The sequence below is a fragment of the Ranitomeya variabilis genome, chromosome 5 (genome assembly GCF_051348905.1).
Source record: "Ranitomeya variabilis isolate aRanVar5 chromosome 5, aRanVar5.hap1, whole genome shotgun sequence".
Classification (NCBI taxonomy): domain Eukaryota; kingdom Metazoa; phylum Chordata; class Amphibia; order Anura; family Dendrobatidae; genus Ranitomeya; species Ranitomeya variabilis.
Genome location: NC_135236.1, coordinates 656,332,882 through 656,357,373, shown reverse-complemented (window position 1 = coordinate 656,357,373; position 24,492 = coordinate 656,332,882). Strand labels below are relative to the sequence as shown.

Here is a 24,492-nt window from a genome sequence, read left to right as displayed (position 1 = left end):
ATTTTCATGACTATGAAAATTGTACATTCACACTGAAGGCATCAAAACTATGAATTAACACATGTGGAATTATATACTTAACAAAAAAGTGTGAAACAACTGAAAATATGTCTTATATTCTAGGTTCTTCAAAGTAGCCACCTTTTGCTTTGATGACTGCTTGGCACACTCTTGGCATTCTCTTGATGAGCTTCAAGAGGTAGTCACCGGGAATGGTTTTCACTTCACAGGTGTGCCCTGTCAGGTTTAATAAGTGGGATATCTTGCCTTATAAATGGGGTTGGGACCATCAGTTGTGTTGTGCAGAAGTCTGGTGGATACACAGCTGATAGTCCTACTGAATAGACTGTTAGAATTTATATTATGGCAAGAAACAAGCAGCTAAGCAGAGAAAAATGAGTGGCCATCATTACTTTAAGAAATGAAGGTCAGTCAGTCCGAAAAATTGGGAAAACTTTGAAAGTGTCCCCAAGTGTATTTGCAAAAACCATCAAGCACTACAAAGAAACTGGCTCACATGAGGACCGTCCCAGGAAAGGAAGACCAAGAGTCACCTCTGCTTCTGAGGATATGTTTATCCGAGTCACCAGGCTCAGAAATCGCAGGTTAACAGCAGCTCAGATTAGAGACCGGGTCAATGCCACACAGAGTTCTAGCAGCAGACACATCTCTACAACAACTGTTAAGAGGAGACTTTGTGCAGCAGGCCTTCATGGTAAAATAGCTGCTAGGAAACCACTGCTAAGGACAGGCAACAAGCAGAAGATACTGGTTTGGGCTAAAGAACACAAGGAATGGACATTAGACCAGTGGAAATCTGTGCTTTGGTCTGATGAGTCCAAATTTGAGATCTTTGGTTCCAACCACCTTGTCTTTGTGCGACGCAGAAAAGGTGAACGGATGGACTCTACATGCCTGGTTCTCACCGTGAAGCATGGAGGAGGTGGTGTGATGGTGTGGGGGTGCTTTGCTGGTGACACAGTCGGGGATTTATTCAAAACTGAAGGCATACTGAACCAGCATGGCTACCACAGCATCTCGCAGCGGCATGCTATTCCAACCGGTTTGCGTTTAGTTGGACCATCATTTATTTTTCAACCGGACAATGACCCCAAACACACCTCCAGGCTGTGTAAGGGCTATTTGACCAAGAAGGAGAGTGATGGGGTGCTACGCCAGATGACCTGGCCTCCACAGTCACCAGACCTGCACCCAATCGAGATGGTTTGTGCTGAGCTGGACCGCAGAGTGAAGGAAAAAGGGCCAACAAGTGCTAAGCATCTCTGGGAACTCCTTCAAGATTGTTGGAAGACCATTCCCGGTGACTACCTCTTGAAGCTCATCAAGAGAATGCCAAGAGTGTGCAAAGCAGTCATCAAAGCAAAATGTGGCTACTTTGAAGAACCTAGAATGTATGACATAATTTCAGTTGTTTCACACTTTTTTGTTAAGTATATAATTCCACATGTGTTAATTCATAGTTTTGATGCCTTCAGTGTGAATGTACAATTTTCATAGTCATGAAAATACAGAAAAATCTTTAAATGAGAAGGTGTGTCCAAACTTTTGGTCTATACTGTATATACACATACACCATATTCACAAGTTCCAACTTAGCCACAGACCACTTTCCTTAAGGGGGTTGTCCCATTAACACAGTTTATTTTAATCAATAGATCATGCAATAATAATAATTTCCACAATTGGATGTGTTAAAAAACATGTTCCTGTGCTGAGATAATCTTATAAATGTGTCCCTGCTATGTACTGTGTAATGGCTGTGTCTGACCATACAGGAACATGGTCTGATCATACCACAGCTCCTGGGCAAAGGAGGACACAAAAGGGTACACAGACTTTACAGAACTGGATCGCAAATAGTTCTTTCTGTGAGGTAAAACATTTTTTAAAAACAGGCAGGGAAATGCTGTATTTCACAAAAAGAATCAGCTGTGATCCCAAGCTGTCCTGTCTGTATACTCTCTTTTTCTTTCTCCCCTGCCCAGGAGCTGTGGTATGATCAGACCATGTTCCTGTATGGTCAGACACGGCCATTACACAGTACACAACGGGGGCACATTGATGATTATCTCAGCACAGGAACATTTTTTTTAAAACACTTTCAATTGTGGAAATTATTATTATTTCAAAATCTATTTTTGTTAGTGCGAAAATCTCTTTATGTTTGTAGAAAATTATTAGGACACACTTTTTACAAGTGAACTGTACAGGAAAACAAACTCTAGATCAGTGTTTCCCAAACTCCAGTCCTCACGGCCCCCATGGGTCATATTTCCAGGATTTCCATAGTGTTGCACAGGTGAGAGAATTCCCGATGCCTTGATGATACTTCCACCATCTGTGCAACACTACTGAAATCCTGAAAACATGACCCGTGGGGGCCGTGAGGGCTGGAGTTTGGGAAACACTGGTCTAGATCCACTTTATCATCAGTAGGGGTCGATAGGCTGGAATCCTCCACAACCCTCAAACTGATGACTAGAAGGAAGGGGTTGGGTGGGGAAGAGAATACTGCAGCTTTCATTGAAATGAAGGCAACATGCATTAATGTGACGCAATGTAGTTCCAAAATAAAACATGGTCTAACATGGTAAACACTTTCTTGAAGGACAATCTTTTTCGACACAGAGACTTACCAGCCGGAATATCCAAGTAATCCACACTGTCCGCAAACATCAACCTCAAAGGCATCGCTGGAAATCATCAGCCTCTCCAGTAGCAGCATACTGGCCCCATAACCGATTAAGCAGTCACGTTCCATTTCTCCAAGACGCAATCCACCATCACGGGATCGCCCTTCAGTAGGCTGCCTGGAGAAAACGGAAAACAAGAGAAAGACGGGAAACAGAGGTTTACTTTACAGAGACATTCGTATGCCAAATTTAGATCTATGCAATTAACGTGCTGGCCAATTTACACTATTTATTGATACCACTGACACTCGTACGGATGACAATCGTGTTTTCACCCATGTCACTACCAACACTCACACTGACTGATATACTCATGACACTCCTTTTCACATCACTCACAATGAAGTGACATGGTCTGACAGACGTCACATAACTCGCACCCACTCGTGTAACTCCTGCTGACACTCATGTCACGCTCATGCCAATATATTGGGGGTTACTATTTGCACTTAGGACCCCCCATACACACACAAAAAAAAACTACAGACGCAGAGAATTTTGCACAAATATCACTTACTAACCCCAATTAATACTGTCACAACATATACATATAGTAGCGACAAGACTGAGTATAGTCCCTAATGGATGCCATGTGCACACAGCATCTTGTCTGAAAAAGCGCTCGATAAACGTTAAAAGTAATGAACATATGCACAGCAATGTCAACATAACTTGCTGAATATATATTCCTTTTTTTTTTTTAACCGCTTTAGGCTTCGAAAACCATGAAGCAATATATATATACACACATACTGTATTTTTAGGCGCACTTTTTAGCAAGAAAAAAAATCTTGCTAAAAAGTGTGCATCCTATGATCGAAGAGAATATAAAACTAAGGCCACGTGCTCCAAAGTGTAAAAAAAAAACAAAAAAAAAACTAGATACTTTTTACATTAACTTCATATTGATTTTAAATAGGAACACATTATTACGCACTTTTTTTCCCCACATTTTGTATGTATATAAAAAAAATAAAAAGGTATTGGTGTAAAAATTAAAAAAGTCAATTTTCATGTATTGCTTGGTAAAAAAAAAAAAAAAGTCTGTGATGGTATTTGCTTTGGAAAACCTCCACTGCCATAGCCGACAGCAGAACACTGCACACAGGAGACATGGTCACAGCTTTCACTGACAGCGGCTCTGTCCGAAGCCTTTTCTGCACATGTCTGAAACAGATGCCGTCAGGTCACCTCTCCCGACACTGAGGACCATGCACTCAAATCAAGGCTGAGGAATTGGATTTCAATTAACACCCGTCTAGCTGAATCTGGGCAGGATCCCAAGATCAGTTATAGTAGTAATCCACTTACAAGATATGTAGCCTAATCATTGTACAATTAATAATAATGCCTTTTTTTTCTTTAATATACTTTGTGTAGCATTTTTCAGGCTTGCCAAGATCTCCGCTTGCTGTCATTGAATTGGAACCTTCACTGTTTATTTCCAGAAATGAGAGCAAATCACCGTGTGAGCAAAACAGACGTAAACAGCAAATGTTCCCATACATTTACTATAGAGATTGTACATACAGAGCGCAAATAATGACGTTTTTGAATGCCAATCCCTTAATAACCAACCTTCAAAGGGATTAAATGACAGGACAATTTTTTTCATTTTTGCCTCTCCATTTTTCAGCAGTCAAAACTTTTTTATTTTTTTCCACTGAAGTACATCAGGCTTGCTTTGTTTCATGTGGGACAAATTGTAAATTTTTTATCACTGTCTAAGGGTACATATAATGGTTTTCTTTTTGAGAGTCAAATATTGAAAAAAGCGATTTTTGGTTTAGGTTCTCTGTTTCTGTTCTTTCATCCATCTATATAATATAATGTATTTTATGTGAGAAAAAAAAAAATCTGATTTTTCTCACTTTTTTTTTAGTGGATACTTACTATTTTGCGTAAATATTTATAACTTGTTCCCCAAATTATCAAAGTTCTGTGGAGAATTGTTTTTACTTTATTGATTTTTTTCCCCCACTGTAACTGAGGCATCTATAGGAGACCCAGTTACAGGGAAAAAAAATTCCCCTGAAGTTCCAAATGTCACTGACAGAGCTGAACTGAGTCTGTAAGGACCCAGGAGCTCTGCTACACCTGAGTACACCTAGCGAGCATGTGATTCACCAAGTCGTAAACTAAGTAACATTCATTGAGTGCTATGTACCTGGTAAAATAGAAGACAGAAGTGGTTGTAGACCGCTTCTGTCTTTTCGCCTGGGTCCACAGCTGTGTGTAACAGCCAGACACCCAATCCTCTCCTGCTAGATTGCAGGATCTTTAATCCTGTGATAGAAATCTAAAATATTGTGGGTTTTAGCCCAGGGCCAAGCACTTGGTCAGTATGAGGTTACCTACGTGGCCGCTTCACTCGGGTCCTACGAATCGCTTTGGTACCTTACCTTGTGAGAACAGCTCTGGGTCCTCTTGCTCGGGCATGCATCTTATCCAACACCATGTGCTTCAGCTTCTGGTAGTACACAGGGCCAAAATAAATATAAGCCTCCAGAGGTTCTCTATAAAAGGAATAGTGATACATAGAGAGTCTTTATTAGAATGTAAAATATACAACATTTTGAAGCCTCTTTAAAAATATTGTTAAATTCCTCTGCTGTTCCTCCTGGAAATGTATGGCAACTGGGTGTTCCTATTTGCCTTGACCAATGTCAGACTGTCAATAGGGTGTTTGTCTACACAATCAGTGCTGATCGGTTCAGAGAGTGTGTTAGGAATATTTGTGTCTGTCAAATTATTCACTAATTTCCAGGAGGAACAACAGAGAACAGTACAAATAATAATTTATCACAACCAGAATCAATGGAGAAGAAAACAATGATATACATCTGAATCTCGCAAAGCTAAACAAAACCTTGTCAAGTCTCTGGCATCTTTAAGAAAGCCAAGTTCTTACCCAGTTATCCCAGATGTTACATAATCCTTTCCCAAGTAATTATAACCGTATCGAATGAGGTCTTCACACACATCCTTTACTTTGCTGCCCCCAAAGGCTGTTCCATAGTGAAATCTTCCATCGAGGACCCCGGCCTTTCCAGCTAAGAGTTCAATCAGTTTCCCGACCTGCGTAAAGACATGTTTTAGGAAATTCTGGGTAATAAAAATGTCAAATAATTGGAATGAAAAACATCCTTCAGTTTCAGGTCTACAGCTCCTAGGCTGAGCCATGTGTATCCATGCTTACACCACGCTCTCTACCCTACAAAGTAGAACAGGTTGGCAAATGCGAAAAAAAAAAATAACAGAATAGCAGTGTCAGACTACACACAGGGTTTGTTTGTAGTCTGTTGCCATGGATGCACATAGGATTCTATATCAGAAGTATACACAAAACGATAGAAGATATTTAACCAAGGCCAATTACAAAGCTTCTTAGTTTTTTAATCTAGATTCACGCGAGCAATAAAAAGAGATATAACCTCTACATATCCCTTTTAAAAAAAAGATGTAAAAAGTAAGGGGTGCAGTTGACAGATGCAGTTTAGTAGATGCATCAATTATTTTTTTTAAATCATTTTATAGATGTCTTAAAATCCTAAAGGTTAAGATCACAGGTGTGTAATAATCGCACTAAATGACATTTATTCAGTTTGATGGTTATCTCCAAATAATTGCGATCCAGAGACAACCGCAATCTTATACACCGTGACAAATAACATTGCTCGGGATTACCGCTCATACTTCTTACAAGGATTTGATGTCACTCCCTGATCACAAAGTCTCCAAAGTCAACAGCCGGGGGTTTATTAGTTTCACGTTAACAGGATTCTGCACTTTTGCACAGATTGCCCCCAATAAGCAGCCTCATGGGCTTGAAGACTACCCACCGCCTGTCAGACTCCGTAGACCTAAAGGGTAGTGTGTCCCTGAAATTTTGGACCTTAAAGGGGTTGTCCCATCTGTTACATTTATGGTACAGGCATGTCATAAATATCCGATAGATGCTTGGCCCTGACAGTCAAAGTTAGAAGACAAAATGCAGTCACCAATTGGTGGAGCTTACTGAGGACACAACCACGGAACTTAATAATAAATCACTTTTCATCTGACTCATAAGCTCTCCCGTGTGGTGGAAATATAAAAAGGAAATGTCATCTGTGCTATGTGTGAAGGGAGTTGGTGTACTGACTCATTTCAAAAGCTAAGCCAGCCCCCTCTCTCTCACAGATGATGCAAAGACAAAGAAAGGGGCTGGCTAAGCTATTGCAATAAGTAGTCAGTCAACCATGACTAATGTATTTTCTGATGCTGGTGCATGAGCAGATGAAAAATGCGCTAAGATTATTAAGAGGAACATGTTTATTAGTGGATTTGGCTCATCTTACTCCATCCTGAGATCAAAATTGGCATACCACCCACATTTTTCATATTATCTAGTTCAGGATCAGGCCATTTTTCCCCCCATTCCTGACCTAGCACCTTTTTTTTTTAAATTGTATTTTATCGTACATGCGCTTTTGGGGGCGCTAAAAATTAGTTTTGTTTTCACAATACAGGGCTTAATTTTTTGTAGTTTTTAGATAGTTTTTTCTGAAATCAAGGGAAAATACTAAATAAAATAGGAAATACAGTATATACTCGAGTATAAGCCAACCCGAGTATAAGCCAACCCCCCTAATTTTGCCACAAAAAACTGGGAAAATTTATTGACTCGAGTATAAGCCTAGGGTGGGAAATACAGCAGCTACCGGTGAATTTCAAAAATAAAAATAGATGCTCCATACCGTTCATTATTGCCCCAAAGGAGGTTCCATATAAAGCTGTGCCATATAGAATGCTCTGCACCGTTCATTATAGCCCCATAGATGCTCCATATAAAGCAGTGCCATATATAATGCTCTGCACCGTTCAGTATGGCCCCATAGATGCTCCACATAAAGCTGTGCCATATATGCTCTGCACTGTTCATTATTGCCCCATAGATGTGCCATATAAATCTGTGCCATATATAGTGCTCTGCACTGTTGCCCCATAGATGTGCCATATAAAGCAGTGCCATCTATAATGCTCTGCACCGTTGCCCCATAGATGTGCCATATATAATGCTCTGCACCGTTGCCCCATAGATGTGCCATATAAATCTGTGCCATATATAGTGCTCCGCACCGTTGCCCCATAGATGTGCCATATAAAGCTGTGCCATATAAAATGCTCTGCACCGTTGCCCCATAGATGTGCCATATAAAGCTGTGCCATATATAGTGCTCTGCACCGTTGCCCCATAGATGTGCCATATAAATCTGTGCCATATATAATGCTCTGCACCGTTGCCCCATAGATGTGCCATATATAACGCTGCTGCTGCTGCAATAAAAAAAAAAAAACACATACTCACCTCTCTTGCTTGCAGCTCCTCAGCGTCCCGTCCCGGCATCTCTCTGCACTGACTGATCAGGCAGAGGGCGGCGCGCACACTATATGCGTCATCGCGCCCTCTGACCTGAACAGTCAGAGCAAGAGGACGCGAAGACAGATCGGCGCCCGGCGGGTGGAACGTGGACAGGTGAATATAAAATACTCACCTAGTCCCGGCGCTCCTGACGCTCCCCCTGCCTGTCACACTGTCTTTGGGCGCCGCAGCTCTTCCTCTGTCAGCGGTCACTGGCACCGCTCATTAGAGAAATGAATAGGCGGCTCCGCCCCTATGGGAGTGGAGTCCATAATCATTTCTCTAATGAGCGGTCCCACGTGACCGCTGAACAGGGGAAGAGCTGCGGCACCGAAGACAGTGTGACAGGCAGGGGAGGTGCCAGGATCGCCGGGATTAGGTGAGTATGCCTCAGCGCCCTCTCCCCCTCACCCGCCGACCCCACCGCCGACCGTGACTCGAGTATAAGCCGAGAGGGGCACTTTCAGCCCAAAAATTTGGGCTGAAAATCTCGGCTTATACTCGAGTATATACGGTAAGTAGTTTTCATTTTTTTTATAAATTCACAAAAGAACAATATAAAATTTAAATTGCATTCCCCGTTCTGTAGAAACTATATCTATTTGAGAACTATAACCATTTTTAATTACATTTGTCTTTTTTTATCACGTTTTATTCCGCTTTTTGTTTGGTGGTATGATGAAATAGCATAGTTTTATGTTATTCACTAGTGGGACAGTCTTATAGGTCAGTTTGTTCCGGACATGGTGATACCAAATACGTGGAGGGATTTTTCTTCATAAAAATACTTATTTATGGGTAAAATCTATTTAGTTTTGTTTTATGATTTTGTGACTTTAAAAAAAATTACCTTCAGTAGTTTACAAATTCTTCTGTAACCAATGCCATCAGTATGTTCTGCAACAATAATGCTGCGAAGGTCTTGAGACATCTCACTGGTTTTACTCATCATGAGCTGTTTCTTGTGTAGACCTTGGTAATGAGACACCTTTATAGACCATCAGTTGAACCAGCTGATATTTTTCAGGACTGCTTTCTAATTACTGATAGATTTCAGCTGGTGTCATGACTTTCCATGGCTTTTTGCACCTCTCTTTCTTCCCTGTCTCATTTCTCATTATTACATATAACTTAATTAATGGACATCTACGGTTTGATTTATTTGCCCGTGCGGACTGAATGGGTTGTTTCTGACCTCTGGTGAGAATTTCATGTCAATAGCACCTTTAGAAATAGATTTACTTAGAAAATTGGTGACGTGTTCAATACTTATTTCACCCACCGTATGTTTCGTGCTTTATTGATTTTTCCATTTAATTTACAAACTGTGTCCCCCATGAAGTCTTAAAAGACTGTTGCGGGGCATTTTAATTTATTAAAGTATTTTTTTTTAAAATTTCACCTGAAGGTAAGGAATCAGTTGTGACTAGCCTGTTCACCCCGTGTTTTCTGTGTGGACCAGAAGTCACTTCTCAATGTAAGTCTATGAGCCTAAGGCCGGCGTCACACTCAGCGTAAGACAATACGGTCCGTTTTTTACGGCCGTAATACGGAGAAATGTTCCCAAAATAGTGATCCCTAAGTCATCCGTAGTCAGGGTGTGTCAGCGTATTTTGCGCATGGCATCCTCCGTATGTAATCCGTATGGCATCCGTACTGCGATATTTTCTCGCAGGCTTGCAAAACCGACATCTAATGGATTTATGTGCTCAAATGTTCGTTAAAAAATATATACAGTATATATATACACGCACACACACACACACACATATATATATATATATATATGTCATTGAGACACATATATATATATTCTGTATTTATATTTAATTCAGCGCGATATATGTGATAAGCCGGTAATTCAATTGCCGGCTTCTCATTTCTCCTTCCCAAACCCGACAGGATATGAGACATGGTTTACATACAGTAAACCATCTCATATCCCTTTTTTTTTGCATATTCCACACTACTAATGTTAGTAGTGTGTATGTGCAAAATTTGGGCGCTGTAGCTGCTAAAATAAAGGGTTAAATGGCGGAAAAAATTGGCGTGGGCTCCCGCGCAATTTTCTCCGCCAGAGTGGTAAAGCCAGTGACTGAGGGCAGATATTAATAGCCAGGAGAGGGTCCATGGTTATTGGCCCCCCCTGGCTACAAACATCTGCCCCCAGCCACCCCAGAAAAGGCACATCTGGAAGATGCGCCTATTCTGGCACTTGGCCACGCTCTTCCCACTCTCGTGTAGCGGTGGGATATGGGGTAATGAAGGGTTAATGCCACCTTGCTATTGTAAGGTGACATTAAGCCAGATTAATAATGGAGAGGCGTCAATTATGTCACCTATCCATTATTAATCCAATTGTATGAAAGGGTTAAAAAACACACATTATTAAAAATTATTTTAATGAAATAAACACACAGGTTGTTTTAATATTTTATTGCTCTCTCAATCCACCTGAAGACCCTCGCTTGGCAAAATAATAAATCAACAATATACATACCTTCTGATGAACTGTCAGGTCCAACGAAGTAAATCCATCTCAAGGGGTTAAATCAATTTACAGGCAGGAGCTGTGCTAAAGCACTCGCTCGTACCTGTAAACCCCGGGTGCTGAAAGGAAAGCTGAGTGATCTGTACTGACATTGAGTTGCGGTGAGGCGCCCTCTGGTGGATGAACTCATATGAACTCGAGCGTGGGAACTTTTCCAAGGCTCCAGTTCATGACAACATCCACCAGAGGGCGCCTCACCGCAACTCAATGTAAGTACAGATCATCCTGCTTTCCTTTCAGCACCCGGGGTTTACAGGCACGAGCGAGTGCTTTAGCGCAGCTCCTGCCTGTAAAATGATTTAACCCCTTCAGATGGATTTACTTCGTGGGACCTGACAGTTCATCAGAAGGTAAGTATATTGTTGGTTTATTATTTTGCCAAGCGAGGGTCTTCAGGTGGATTGAGAGAGCAATAAAATACTAAAACAACCTGTGTGTTTATTTCATTAAAATACTTTTTAATAATGTGTGTGTGTGTGTGTGTTTTTTTTTTAACCCTTTCAGACAATTGGATTAATAATGGATAGGTGTCATAATTGACGCCTCTCCATTATTAATCTGGCTTAATGTCACCTTACAATAGCAAGGTGGCATTAACCCTTCATTACCCCATATCCCACGGCTACACGGGAGTGGGAAGAGAGTGGCCAAGTGCCAGAATAGGTGCATCTTCCAGATGTGCCTTTTCTGGAGTGGCTGGGGGCAGATGTTTGTAGCCAGGGGGGGCCAATAACCATGGACCCTCTCCTGGCTATTAATATCTGCCCTCAGTCACTGGCTTTACCACTCTGGCGGAGAAAATTGCGCGGGAGCCCACGCCAATTTTTCCGCGATTTAACCCTTTATTTTAGCAGCTACAGCGCCCAAATTTTGCACATACACACTACTAACATTAGTAGTGTGGAATATGCAAAAAAAAAGGGATATTAGATGGTTTACTGTATGTAAACCATGTCTCATATCCTGTCGGGTTTGTGAAGGAGAAATGAAAAGCCGGCAATTGAATTACCGGCTTTTCACTAACACCGCTGCGTATTTCTCGCAAGTCACACTGCTGGTCCGTGTGGAATCCGTATTTTTCTCGCCCCCATAGACTTTCATTGGCGTTTTTTTGAGCAATACGCTGACAAACGCAGCATGCTGCGATTTTCTACGGCCGTACAAGACCGTATATTACGGATGCGTAATATACGGCTGATAGGAGCAGCCCCATAGAGAATAATTTGGCCGTGTGTAATGCGTTTTTTACGGACGTATTTTCGGCGCTCATACGTCCGTAAAACTTGCTAGTGTGACGCCGGCCTTAGAATGAGGCTTTCAAACACTTACATTAGGAGCTAAAGTAACGGTTTGTCACTGATTTTCGACAAGCCAAACCTGCGGTCACAGGATGGCAGAGAAAGACTAGAGCTGTGCAGGAAAGAATAGAACGCTGTGACCAGTATTTTGCTACACACCAGGAATATACATTACTGACACCCATGTTGGGGTGAAATTAAAAAACCCCCGCTGGAATGGAACTTTCATACATCCTGTTCATTGCCAATTTTCCCTGTAACTGGGGCTGGTATGGAACCAGTACAAGAAAATTCAGCCACCTGCCTATCTTTTATAATCCAGCAGCTCCTGTTCTCTTCCTATACTCAGCAATCACAAGATAACTGGGTCCGGAGAAGGAAGCACTGTCAGTGCATACTAATCTGCATACAAAAGCACTGGTTCAGCACTGAACGCATAGTAATAAACATTGTTTGTCTTCTCTTTGGAAAGTTGTATCAAACAAGCTCACTGCCCCCATGACTTCATAATATCTTGCTAACTACTTACTCTGCATTGAAATTTTAGAATGTCAGTGCAGTATAAAGTATGGACTGTCAGGACATTTCTATATGGGCAGTCCACAAGTAGTTTATAAAAAATAAATAAAATAAAATCACACTTACCTGAAGAAACAGGGACATCATTCACAAGTACACAAATTTCTACAAACTAATTACTGTACCATTATACAAAACTTAAATGGAGAAAAATCCTTTAGAAAAATCAATATGGTAACACTTACCGTCATACGAGATGGGAAGCCATGAGGATTCATGATAATATCAGGGCAGATCCCAGTTTCGCAAAATGGCATATCCTCCTGCTGAACTATTAAACCACATACACCTGCAGATGAAAAACCCATGAAAAGTGAATATTTGGAATGTGTGAAATTCTGTTGTGTCTTGGTTGCAAGAGACAAGCTGCTCCCCCACCCACGGAAAGAGAAACCAAATTGCAGAAAAGTAAAGAGACTAAAAGGGCTGAAAAATTCACAGGAGAGCGGCATTTTCTGCACTTAAATGGTTAAAGTAATGAAATGCATTACTCAGATTTTCATTATATTTCTTTAATAATTTGGGGAATAAAGCTTTTAAAATATTTTGAAACCGTAATATAGTATAGATATTTTATAAACCATGACTAGTAGCTAAAAAAAAACCAAAAACAGATCTAATATCTTAATTACTGAAAAGCTATACAACAAAAAACTAAAAAAAAAAATAAGAAAATGTTATTTTTTTTCTTCCAGGTTTACATTATAAAGTAGCCCTAAGGAATGGTCTGGGGTAGACCTGGGCAACATGTAGTCCTCGGACCACATCCAACCCTTTGAATGTTCCTATCCGGCCTTCAGACCAAGAGTCAAAATGCTAGAAACACTGGCGTACCGCCCATATGTTGAGGTAGCCACAGAACCGCAACCCGGTGGCACATACTCAGGATTCAGATTCTATTGGGTAAAGTCCTAAAAGAGGGACCAGCCAAGTCCCCTATTCAGCCTGTGCAATGGATTTAACTCAACCGGCGCGGTGGCGTCACTAGATCACGCCTGTTGCGCAGACCCTCAGTTTGCACATAGGACAGACCAGAGCAGAGGTGGGGAACCTGGGGGGAGAGACATAGTATCTGTTTTTTTTTTGTGGTCACTGATTTGTGTTGGGGGGATAGGTGGGGACAACATACTGTGTGGGGGCCATTATACTGTTTGGGGAGCAATAGGGGTCATCATACTATGTGGAGGGGAGGTTATGGGGTCCATCAAATAGTGTGTAGGAGAGTCCGCGGGAGCCATCAAACTATGCATGTGTTGTGGGGCCATCAGACTGTGTGGGGGTGGCTGTTGATCAAGGTATAAGGCCTGAATAATTATAGAAGTATGACTTTTTTTTTTATAAACTTTATAAAAAGCAGTAAATTATGGTAAGCTGAGGGAGGGCCTGGGTGACATATCACAGATTATGGGCACTAAATTCTGTGATGGGACGTTGATCAAGGGAGCTAGTGTGACTGTTGTATGTGGAGTCGGGAAGTATTTTTTCCCCTAAAATAGGGCTATTAGCATTTGCCTTCCTCAGGACCAACATGTTGGGGTATAGGGTGAACTTGATGGACTTGTGTCTTGTTTCAACTTTAAAACTATGGTCATCAAACTTAGAAGGTGTTGCCCACTACATGGACAACCCCTTCTCAATCAGTAGGTTTCCCCCAAGTAAAATAATAGCAACTATACTCCTCTCCGATGCCGGCGTCATTCCAGCGGTGTTGGCACTGACTTCCTCTGGGTGTCAGTCATGTTTGAAGGAGGGGAAAGTGAAACGGACACTTATTGGCTGCAGGGATCACGTGACAATGTCACGGGAGCCTCGGGAGAGCCAATGCAAACACCACTGGAGCCGCGACTCAACTAGAGGTGAGTAACGCTGCTATTATTTTACATACTGATTAAGGGGTTGTCCGAGTAGCGGACAACCCCTTAAAGGGGACAGATGGATGCAGCTATGATATCGGCCACTTTATATATTTAAGTGCACAGATTTATTTATTTTTTTGATACTTTTGAGTATATTTCCAAGTTGCACCAAAACCTCTGCCCTATAAAACTACTTCATCCGTCTTAATAATACGATGCAAGAGTTTAATAAACATGGCAAACGTGCATAATTTTGGACCCTCTTACACTTCAAGTTAACAACCATCCTATCCTTTATATATAATTTAAACATTATTTCACTTTTTTTTTTTTTTTTTTTTAGAATTAAAAAATAATAATTCTACAGTATTTAGACACATTAAAGAAGAAAACTCCAAAAGATAGATATTAGTGAGCATGCTCATGGGCTAAGAGAGTGTCTTCGGGGTGCTTGAAAAATATGTCCGAGTCCCCGCGGCTGCATGCCTAGTGGCTGTTCGAGAGCCATAACACATGCAGCCGCGGGGACTCGAGCATATTTTTCGAGCACCCCGGAGACACTTCGTTAGCACCCGAGCATGCTAAGATAAGACCTTATCCCAGCATGCTCGCTATTCACTAATAGATATCCATGTTACTGACATAGGAATCTTGTTGGAACTCACACAAACCACCCTCATGATCACGGTTGCATCCTAATTACCCAAATTTGATCCTGAAGATGCAACAACGAAAAAAAAAATCAAAAAATAAAACAATGGCCCGATATCTAAGAAAAAACAAGCATATCCACAAAAAAGGGCTGAAAATTGAAGTTTCTATTAAGCCCTACGCTGAAGGTAACATGGAATATGCCAACCCCCGAGAGCCCCTTTTATGTGCCGGAGTGGTTCCCATAGCAGACAGTCACTGTGTTGTTTGTTTTGTGTGAAAGTGAGTGATAAAAGAACCATGAAATCGACACAGAAAAGCAAAACAGCAGAAAGAAGTGGGGACTCTCCATCATAGCGGCTCCTACCCTCTGCTGACTCGCCCAACAATGGGATCGACACATCCATCCGCAGATCTAACACAGCTGTGCATTTCATTAGATCAAGAGGCCGAGGGACACAAGTAAATAATTAACTTATTCTGCTCTGCTGACTGTGCCGCCAACACCAGTCAGAGCTGACAGATTTTAATACAGGAGAACACAAAAGGGCCGTAATGAGCTTAGAATAAGTTATAGTTTGAAAGTAATGAATACTTACAGGGCGAATATTAAAACTAAGAGCGGTTAATGCATGCCGGTACGGGCGGCCATCAAATAGAAACACTGAGTCAATCTCCAAAATGGTAGGTTATGGTTTTATGTTTTTTAAATTGCAAAATTATTAACAGACATTTGTCCATAAAAAATAGTGTATATACATATATACACACACAAAAAAATACACATGTATAATATCTAGTGCAGTGAATGATTTCTAACGTATAAAAAAAATACAGGAGAAAGAAAGAAGTGTATGTATATATAATAATAATAAATAATTTTAAGGGTGTGTATACATAATTTATAATATATTTATTTTACTTAAAAATGTGTATCCTCACCCGTCCCCTGCAGACTGTGAGCCCTCGCGGGCAGGGTCCTCTCTCCTTATGTACCTGTATGCCATGTTTTTTTGCTCATGTTTAATGTATTTGTCTATATTTGCCCCGTATTCACATGTAAAGAGCCACGGAATAAATGGTGCTATAAAAATGTATAATAATAATATTAAATAAATATATATATATATATATATATATATATATATATATATATATATATATATATATACACACACACACACACACACACACACATATATATTATAGATATAGAGAGAAAAAGTGATGCATGGCACTGCTACTAAATGTCTCCAATACCACCACATAAATATTATTTATATATATATATATATATATATATATATATATATATATATATATATATATATATATATATATATATATATATATATATATATATATATATATATATACACACATACACACACACAATGCATTGTAAAGCAATATACACAATTTTATAAAAAAAATAGATTTTAATATAAAATTAGATATCTATTACAGCATATGTAATAGTAGTAATTTATTGTAATATATTTTATTGTACACGTATTTATACACACAAACAGACTTGTATTAAATGAAATATATGAATTATTTATCTTGGTACAATATATATATTTTTTTAAAGTAGTGTGTGTAAATATATATATATATATATATATATATATATATATATATATATATATATATACACATACACACTTAAAATAAAAAAAATAAAAAAATATATATTTATATAATATATCTATATCTACTGTATCTATCTATATATATATATATATATATATATATCTCTATCTACTGTTCTACTGTATCTAATATATATATATATATATATATATATACCGGTATATATATATATATATATATATATATATATATATATATATATACACACACACACACACACACACACACACACACACACACACACACACACACCACTTTTCCTAACTTTTTTTTTTTGCTAATTTTTCTGGATACTGAAAAATTAAGGTAGGATGTAAATGGGTGGAAAAAGCGACATCAAGTCTGCAAAATGTTCGTGTTCCGCTGTTTTTGATTGTCAATGGGGGCCATGACCGTAAGCTGTGAAAAATATCGAGCAGACTCGATATTTTTTCACGGCCGTAAATACAGCCCTCACGGCCATACGGCGTACCGACGAATTATTGCGGCCCCATAGAAATCTATTGGGGGTCGCAAAAACTGACCGCAAAAATACGGCAAGTGTAAAAGAAGCCTAAATCTGTGTGTTACATCCTATATATTATTTTACTTTTATTTAAATTAGTTTGAATGCAATAAAATAACACATTGTGTTTTCGAAACACACCAAAAATTAACCATGGATAATTGTATTTTTATTTTTTTAATTATTATTTGCTATCAATATTGATTTAGAACTCACTATAAATTGTTAAACAATAATTATAATGTATATAATTATAGGGCATTAATAGAAACGGATATACTATTATTCACCAAGACATTTCATGAATCTGACAAAAAAAATGTTAAAGAGACACCATGTAGTGTAAAATAAGTAGATAAAAAATAAATTAAAAAAAAAAAAAAAAAAAAATCGAAAAAAATTAAAATAAAATAAAAAATAAATAAAAAAAAAACAACACAAACACTTTTTGCTTCCTGGTTAAACAGGAAAGTGAAATGATCTACTTAAAACTTGTGAAGACGACAATACATTTGCAGCGCAGTGTTCCCAGAAGCCCCTGAAAGGATCGGACTAATACATTTGCATAGTGGTAAGCGCACAAAAGAGCTGATTAATTGAAATCCTCACAATGCTCCTGCCCTGTTATAAAGCAACCGCAGGAACTTGACAAAACACACATACCGCACAAATAAAAAAAAAAAAAATGGTTTGCTTAGTGGAGAACTGTAATTTTATTCTGTGCCATAAACGGGGAGGGAGAGAGTCAGCGGCTCCCTGAACAATGTGCTGGAGGTCGGGGGTCACTCATTGAGCCTGGGGAGGAAGGACAGGGGGGGATCTAAATATTTGCTTACCTCCAAATGAGCATTTAATACGGAATTCATAGATGGAGCTGGGGACACGGACTAAGACCCTAGAGGATGAAAAGGAGCCTCGTTTGCGGCTACTACTTGCCAATTAGTTGGTCACTTTAAATGGGTATGTACTTACAGGAGGGACGGCTTCTTTCTGAGAGAACTCGCCCGACACTGTGCGCTTTCATCGCCATTGTGCAAGAGGCAGACACTTGTCCGAGGGAAGAACACCAGCGCCATTGTTTATCCCCCCCCCTCCCATGTATTTCCTCACAGACTACTTTTATATCATCCTTTTATTGTGATCACAAAATGAGCTGGCAGCATGAAGCACTTAAGCTGGTGCAAAACTACAAATCCCAGCTTGCCCTGACAGCCACAGGTTGGTCACTCACGCATTATAATGATCAGCAGCTGGTTAGATACAATAATAGTGATCAACCTGCGCCTCTACAGCTGTTACTCACCCCTGCATTATAATAGCCAGCATAGACTCAACACAGTAGGGGTGAGCAACCTGCGCACTACAGCTGTTACTCACCTCTGCATTATAATAACCAGCATAGACTCAACAAAGTAGGGGTGAGCAACCTGCGCCTCTACAGCTGTTACTCACCCCTGCATTATAATAACCAGCATAGACTCAACAAAGTAGGGGTGAGCAACCTGCGCCTCTACAGCTGTTACTAACCCCTGCATTATAATGATCAGCATAGACTCAACAAAGTAGGGGTGAGCAACCTGTGCCACTACAGCTGTTACTAACCCCTGCATTATAATAGCCAGCATAGACTCAACAAAGTAGGGGTGAGCAACATGTGCCACTACTGCTGTTACTAACCCCTGCATTATAATAACCAGCATAGACTCAACAAAGTAGGGGTGAGCAACCTGCGCCTCTACAGCTGTTACTCACCCCTGCATTATAATAGCCAGCATAGACTCAACAAAGTAGGGATGAGCAACCTGTGCCACTACAGCCTTTACTAACCCCTGCATTATAATAACCAGCATAGACTCAACAAAGTAGGGGTGAGCAACCTGCGCACTACTGCTGTTACTAACCCCTGCATTATAATAACCAGCATAGACTCAACAAAGTAGGGGTGAGCAACCTGTGCCACTACAGCTGTTACTCACCACTGCATTATAATGATCAGCATAGACTCAACAAAGTAGGGGTGAGCAACCTGCGCACTACTGCTGTTACTAACCCCTGCATTATAATAACCAGCATAGACTCAACAAAGTAGGGGTGAGCAACCTGCGCACTACAGCTGTTACTAACCCCTGCATTATAATAACCAGCATAGACTCAACAAAGTAGGGGTGAGCAACCTGCGCACTACTGCTGTTACTAACCCCTGCATTATAATAACCAGCATAGACTCAACAAAGTAGGGGTGAGCAACCTGCGCACTACAGCTGTTACTCACCTCTGCATTATAATAGCCAGCATAGACTCAACAAAGTAGGGATGAGCAACCTGTGCCACTACAGCTGTTACTAACCCCTGCATTATAATAACCAGCATAGACTCAACAAAGTAGGGGTGAGCAACCTGCGCACTACTGCTGTTACTAACCCCTGCATTATAATAACCAGCATAGACTCAACAAAGTAGGGGTGAGCAACCTGTGCCACTACAGCTGTTACTCACCACTGCATTATAATGATCAGCATAGACTCAACAAAGTAGGGGTGAGCAACCTGCGCACTACTGCTGTTACTAACCCCTGCATTATAATAACCAGCATAGACTCAACAAAGTAGGGGTGAGCAACCTGCGCACTACAGCTGTTACTAACCCCTGCATTATAATAACCAGCATAGACTCAACAAAGTAGGGGTGAGCAACCTGCGCACTACTGCTGTTACTAACCCCTGCATTATAATAACCAGCATAGACTCAACAAAGTAGGGGTGAGCAACCTGCGCACTACAGCTGTTACTCACCTCTGCATTATAATAACCAGCATAGACTCAACAAAGTAGGGGTGAGCAACCTGCGCACTACAGCTGTTACTCACCTCTGCATTATAATAACCAGCGTATACTCAACAAAGTAGGGGTGAGCAACCTGTGCCACTACAGCTGTTACTCTCCCCTGCATTATAATAGCCAGCATAGACTCAACAAAGTAGGGGTGAGCAACCTGTGCCACTACAGCTGTTACTCACCCCTGCATTATAATGACCAGCATAGACTCAACAAAGTAGGGGTGAGCAACCTGTGCCACTACAGCTGTTACTCTCCCCTGCATTATAATAGCCAGCATGGACTCAACAAAGTAGGGGTGAGCAACCTGTGCCACTACAGCTGTTACTCACCACTGCATTATAATGATCAGCATAGACTCAACAAAGTAGGGGTGAGCAACCTGTGCCACTACAGCTGTTACTCTCCCCTGCATTATAATAGCCAGCATGGACTCAACAAAGTAGGGGTGAGCAACCTGTGCCACTACTGCTGTTACTAACCCCTGCATTATAATAGCCAGCATAGACACTCAATGTACGGGTAAGCAACCTGTTCCACTACAGCTGTTGTAAAACTATTATAGTTTCTCATCAGCTTAAAGAGGACCTATCACTTTCTAAAAAAAAAAAAAAATTGAGTCATATACTTTGTAAAAATCCCTGATCTCCCCTGATTCTGCTGCTTTTCCATTTTGCGCTCCATTGCATAGATATTCACGTTTCTTCTACAGTGCACTATGTGAAATCTCAGCTTTCACTACAACTGAGCGTTTCTTCAAAGTCTTCTCTGGGAATATGTGCTTTCACCTCCCCCCAGATGCTGCCAATCACGGCTCGGCAGCTGATCTAGCAGTCTATTAGTAGTGATGAGCGAATATACTTGTTACTCGAGAATTCCCGAGCACGCTCAGGGGGTCCTCCGAGTATTTTTTAGTGCTCGGAGATTTAGTTTTCATCGCCTCAGCTGAGTGATTTACAGCTTTTAGCCTGCATAAGTACATGTGGGGGTTGCCTGGTTGCTAGGGAATTCCCTACATGTCATTAGGCTGGCTAGTAGCTGTAAATTATCCAGCTGTGGCGAAAAAAAAACAATCTTCGAGCACTAAAAAAAACTCGGAGGACCCCCGAGCGTGCTCGGGAAATCTCGAGTAACGAGTATATTCGCTCATCACTATCTATTAGTCTTATAAGCTGCTGACCTATGATTAGGAGAGTCTGAGGGGGAGAGGCTAAAGCGTATGCCCCCAGAGAAGACTCTGAAGAAACACCCAGTTGGACTGAAAGCTGAGATTTCACATAGTGCTCTCCAGAAGAAACAAATGTGAAAATCTCTGCAACGTACAGACCAAAACAGAAAAAAAGCTACAGAATGAGGGATGCTCAGGGATTTACACAAGGTAGTTAACTCATTTTTTGCTCAAGTGACAGATCCTCTTTAAATTCCACTCCTATATTATAGCTAGCCAGCTGCTGATCAATATAATGGCGAGGAGAGCAACTTACGACTGTCAGGTTCACAACAATTGTAGTGCCGCAGGTTGCTCACTCCTGCAAGATTGTATCTAACCATCTGCTGAAGGCTATAACACGGGGTTGAGCAACCTGCGGTAGTACAGCTGTTGTAGAGCAAACACCCAGCAGGTCCCTGACAGCTGCAGATGGCTCACCCCTGCATTATAGAGACCAGTGGGGAGTTCTGCACAAAGAAGCATTGCTGAGACTTTTAGTCCAAGGACAGATAAGGCATTTGTGTTTTCGCACTACAAGCAGGTTCTATTTGTTAAGATGCCCAAACATATTAAATGAAGGACAGCTGAACAAGGCTATGTGACAGGACAAGACCACCAAATGTGAGGGTGTCCCGATTTAGAGGAAATAAGGAGAAGATAGATGTTCGAAGGGGCATGTTTCACTTCACTTTCAGACTGGAAAGCATGCATGATTGCAGTGTATATATGTGCATTCACAATTTTTTTTGTCATTGTTGATTGCTTACTAAATGAAAAATTACCCATCTTTCTAATTAGTATTCATTAAAAAAAAATTCTACCATTTTGCTTCTGCACAGTGTCCGCAAGTTCTTAGTCTAGCTGAAAGACCTGCAAAAATGTTACAAATCAGTGAAGAGATCCTGGTCCTAGTTCTGACTGCTCCTCCCTTTTCTCAGTGTTCGAGATAACAGGGAAAGGAAGTGAAGTCTACGGAGATCGCCATAGAATAGAGAGGGGGTAAAGTATCTTAAGAAGGCCAAAAAGAAAACGGGCTATAAAGAAGGTAAGAACATGAAGAGGGAATTGCAGGATAGAAGCTGTGATGATAAACGAGATATATCATCACCCTGGATACATGCAGTGCCCATATCCAGCCTATATTACTGGGAAAGACACTCCTAGAGGAGAAAGGGATACATGCAGTGCCCATATCCAGCCTATATTACTGGGAAAGACACTCCTAGAGGAGAAAGGGATACATGCAGTGCCCAGATCCAGCCTATATTACTGGGAAAGACACTCCTAGAGGAGAAAGGGATACATGCAGTGCCCATATCCAGCCTATATTACTGGGAAAGACACTCCTAGAGGAGAAAGGGATACATGCAGTGCCCAGATCCAGCCTATATTACTGGGAAAGACACTCCTAGAGGAGAAAGGGATACATGCAGTGCCCAGATCCAGCCTATATTACTGGGAAAGACACTCCTAGAGGAGAAAGGGATACATGCAGTGCCCAGATCCAGCCTATATTACTGGGAAAGACACTCCTAGAGGAGAAAGGGATACATGCAGTGCCCAGATCCAGCCTATATTACTGGGAAAGACACTCCTAGAGGAGAAAGGGATACATGCAGTGCCCAGATCCAGCCTATATTACTGGGAAAGACACTCCTAGAGGAGAAAGGTTAGAAACTGCATATCAGAGGTCCGAAAACAAATCAAGAAACAAAGACTGGACACTGAACCTTAGAGCAAGTGTATTAAAGGGTATCCATCTGTCAGCAGCATCAACCCTACCAGGATGTCTAGATTGCATGTCGGTCATAGGAAGCCGAATAAAATGATACCTTGATAACTGCGATCTGACGTCTTAGTTCAGAAAAATACGCATTTTTTTCGTACTATGTAAATTAGCTGTTAGGATCTATGTACGTCCCATAGATCCTATCTGAGAATCTGACTCCAGAAATTATTTTAAATGAAAGGGGCCGTTACCAGTGTGAGACATGTAATGACTGACAGTCTGCTCTCCGGATCTACATGTCTCATACTGGTAATGCCACCTTTCATTTACAATAATCTCTGTAGTCAGATTCTCTGGGAGATCTATGTCCGGCCCATAGACCTTAAACGATCATTTACATATTAAGAAAAATATTGATTTCTTGGAAATAAGACATCGGATTGCAGATATCGAGGTATCATTTTATTCAACTTCCTGTGACCCGCATGTCCATATAGACGGTTCGGAGGGTTGATCCTACTGACAGATTCCCTTTTACTAAAATAAGTAAAAATCTATTTTTCAATGTCAAAATTTGCCCATAGTCTGTAACTCCTTCACCACACTAGGCCACCAGGGAATCTAAAACTAACCTCTCAGTAAAGTAGTCACTGGGGATTTTGGCAATAACCACTTTCCTGTCATAGGCGACCATCACTCTTCTAGACCACCAGGGACGTTGGGATTTACATATTTGGCACACTAGACCTTAAGGATATTAGATAATAAATGTGCATGAAGTCACGCTCCGCTTTTTTTTTAAAGTCGTTAATCATTGGGTGAACCAGTTACACATAGACAGTGGAACTGGTCTACAGGCAGTATGTAAGTAATACCACTTTTCCAATTGTGGTACAGAACTGCTGCTTAAACAGGTCATCCACTAGTTAGATCCTGATGGCCTATCTGTAGGATAAGTTATCAATGTCCGATCCGTGGGGGTTGGACACCTGGCATCCCCACCAATCAGACACTTGCAGATTGGAACAGCACAGCGCCGTATGGTTTAGTGGCCACTCTAAGGTACTACAGTTCAGCTGCTATTTAAATAATGCATCTTTTTTACTTCTACACATTTTTTATTGGTAAAAAAAAAACAAAAACAAAAAAACACACACGACAAAACTCTACTGTAACACTGATGCAAACTGTTGAATTTTTAAACAAGCATATAGTTTTTTTTTTTCCTTTTTAACATGTAGTGGCATGTATAAGTTTGGGCACCCCTGTTCAACTTGTTTACTGTTCACAACAACAGTAATTTTGAAGATGAAATGACCTCTAAAAGGCCTAAAGTTATTGATGACACATTTCTCTTGTATTATAGACAAAAAATATATGTAAATGGGCCAATGCAAAAGTTTGAGCACCCTGCCTGGTTAGTGTCTAATAGCACCCAGTTTTGCAAGTGTCACAGCTTGTAAACGCTTTTTGTAGCCAGACAAGAGTCTTTCAATTCTTGTTTG

The 24,492-nt window shown here is 40.6% G+C and overlaps 1 protein-coding gene across 1 annotated transcript in view; it reads right to left on the bottom strand.

The window, feature by feature from the left end:
* POLR3B (RNA polymerase III subunit B) overlaps nucleotides 1-24,492 on the bottom strand; it is a 113,932-nt gene that overhangs the window by 1,153 nt on the left and 88,287 nt on the right. Inside the window, exons 24-27 of the mRNA XM_077266462.1 lie at nucleotides 12,732-12,835; nucleotides 5,626-5,792; nucleotides 5,117-5,230; nucleotides 2,658-2,831 (exon numbers count right to left, since the gene is read on the bottom strand). Of these exons, the coding sequence (XP_077122577.1) occupies nucleotides 2,658-2,831; nucleotides 5,117-5,230; nucleotides 5,626-5,792; nucleotides 12,732-12,835 (559 nt within the window). The remainder of the gene's footprint in view (nucleotides 1-2,657; nucleotides 2,832-5,116; nucleotides 5,231-5,625; nucleotides 5,793-12,731; nucleotides 12,836-24,492) is intronic.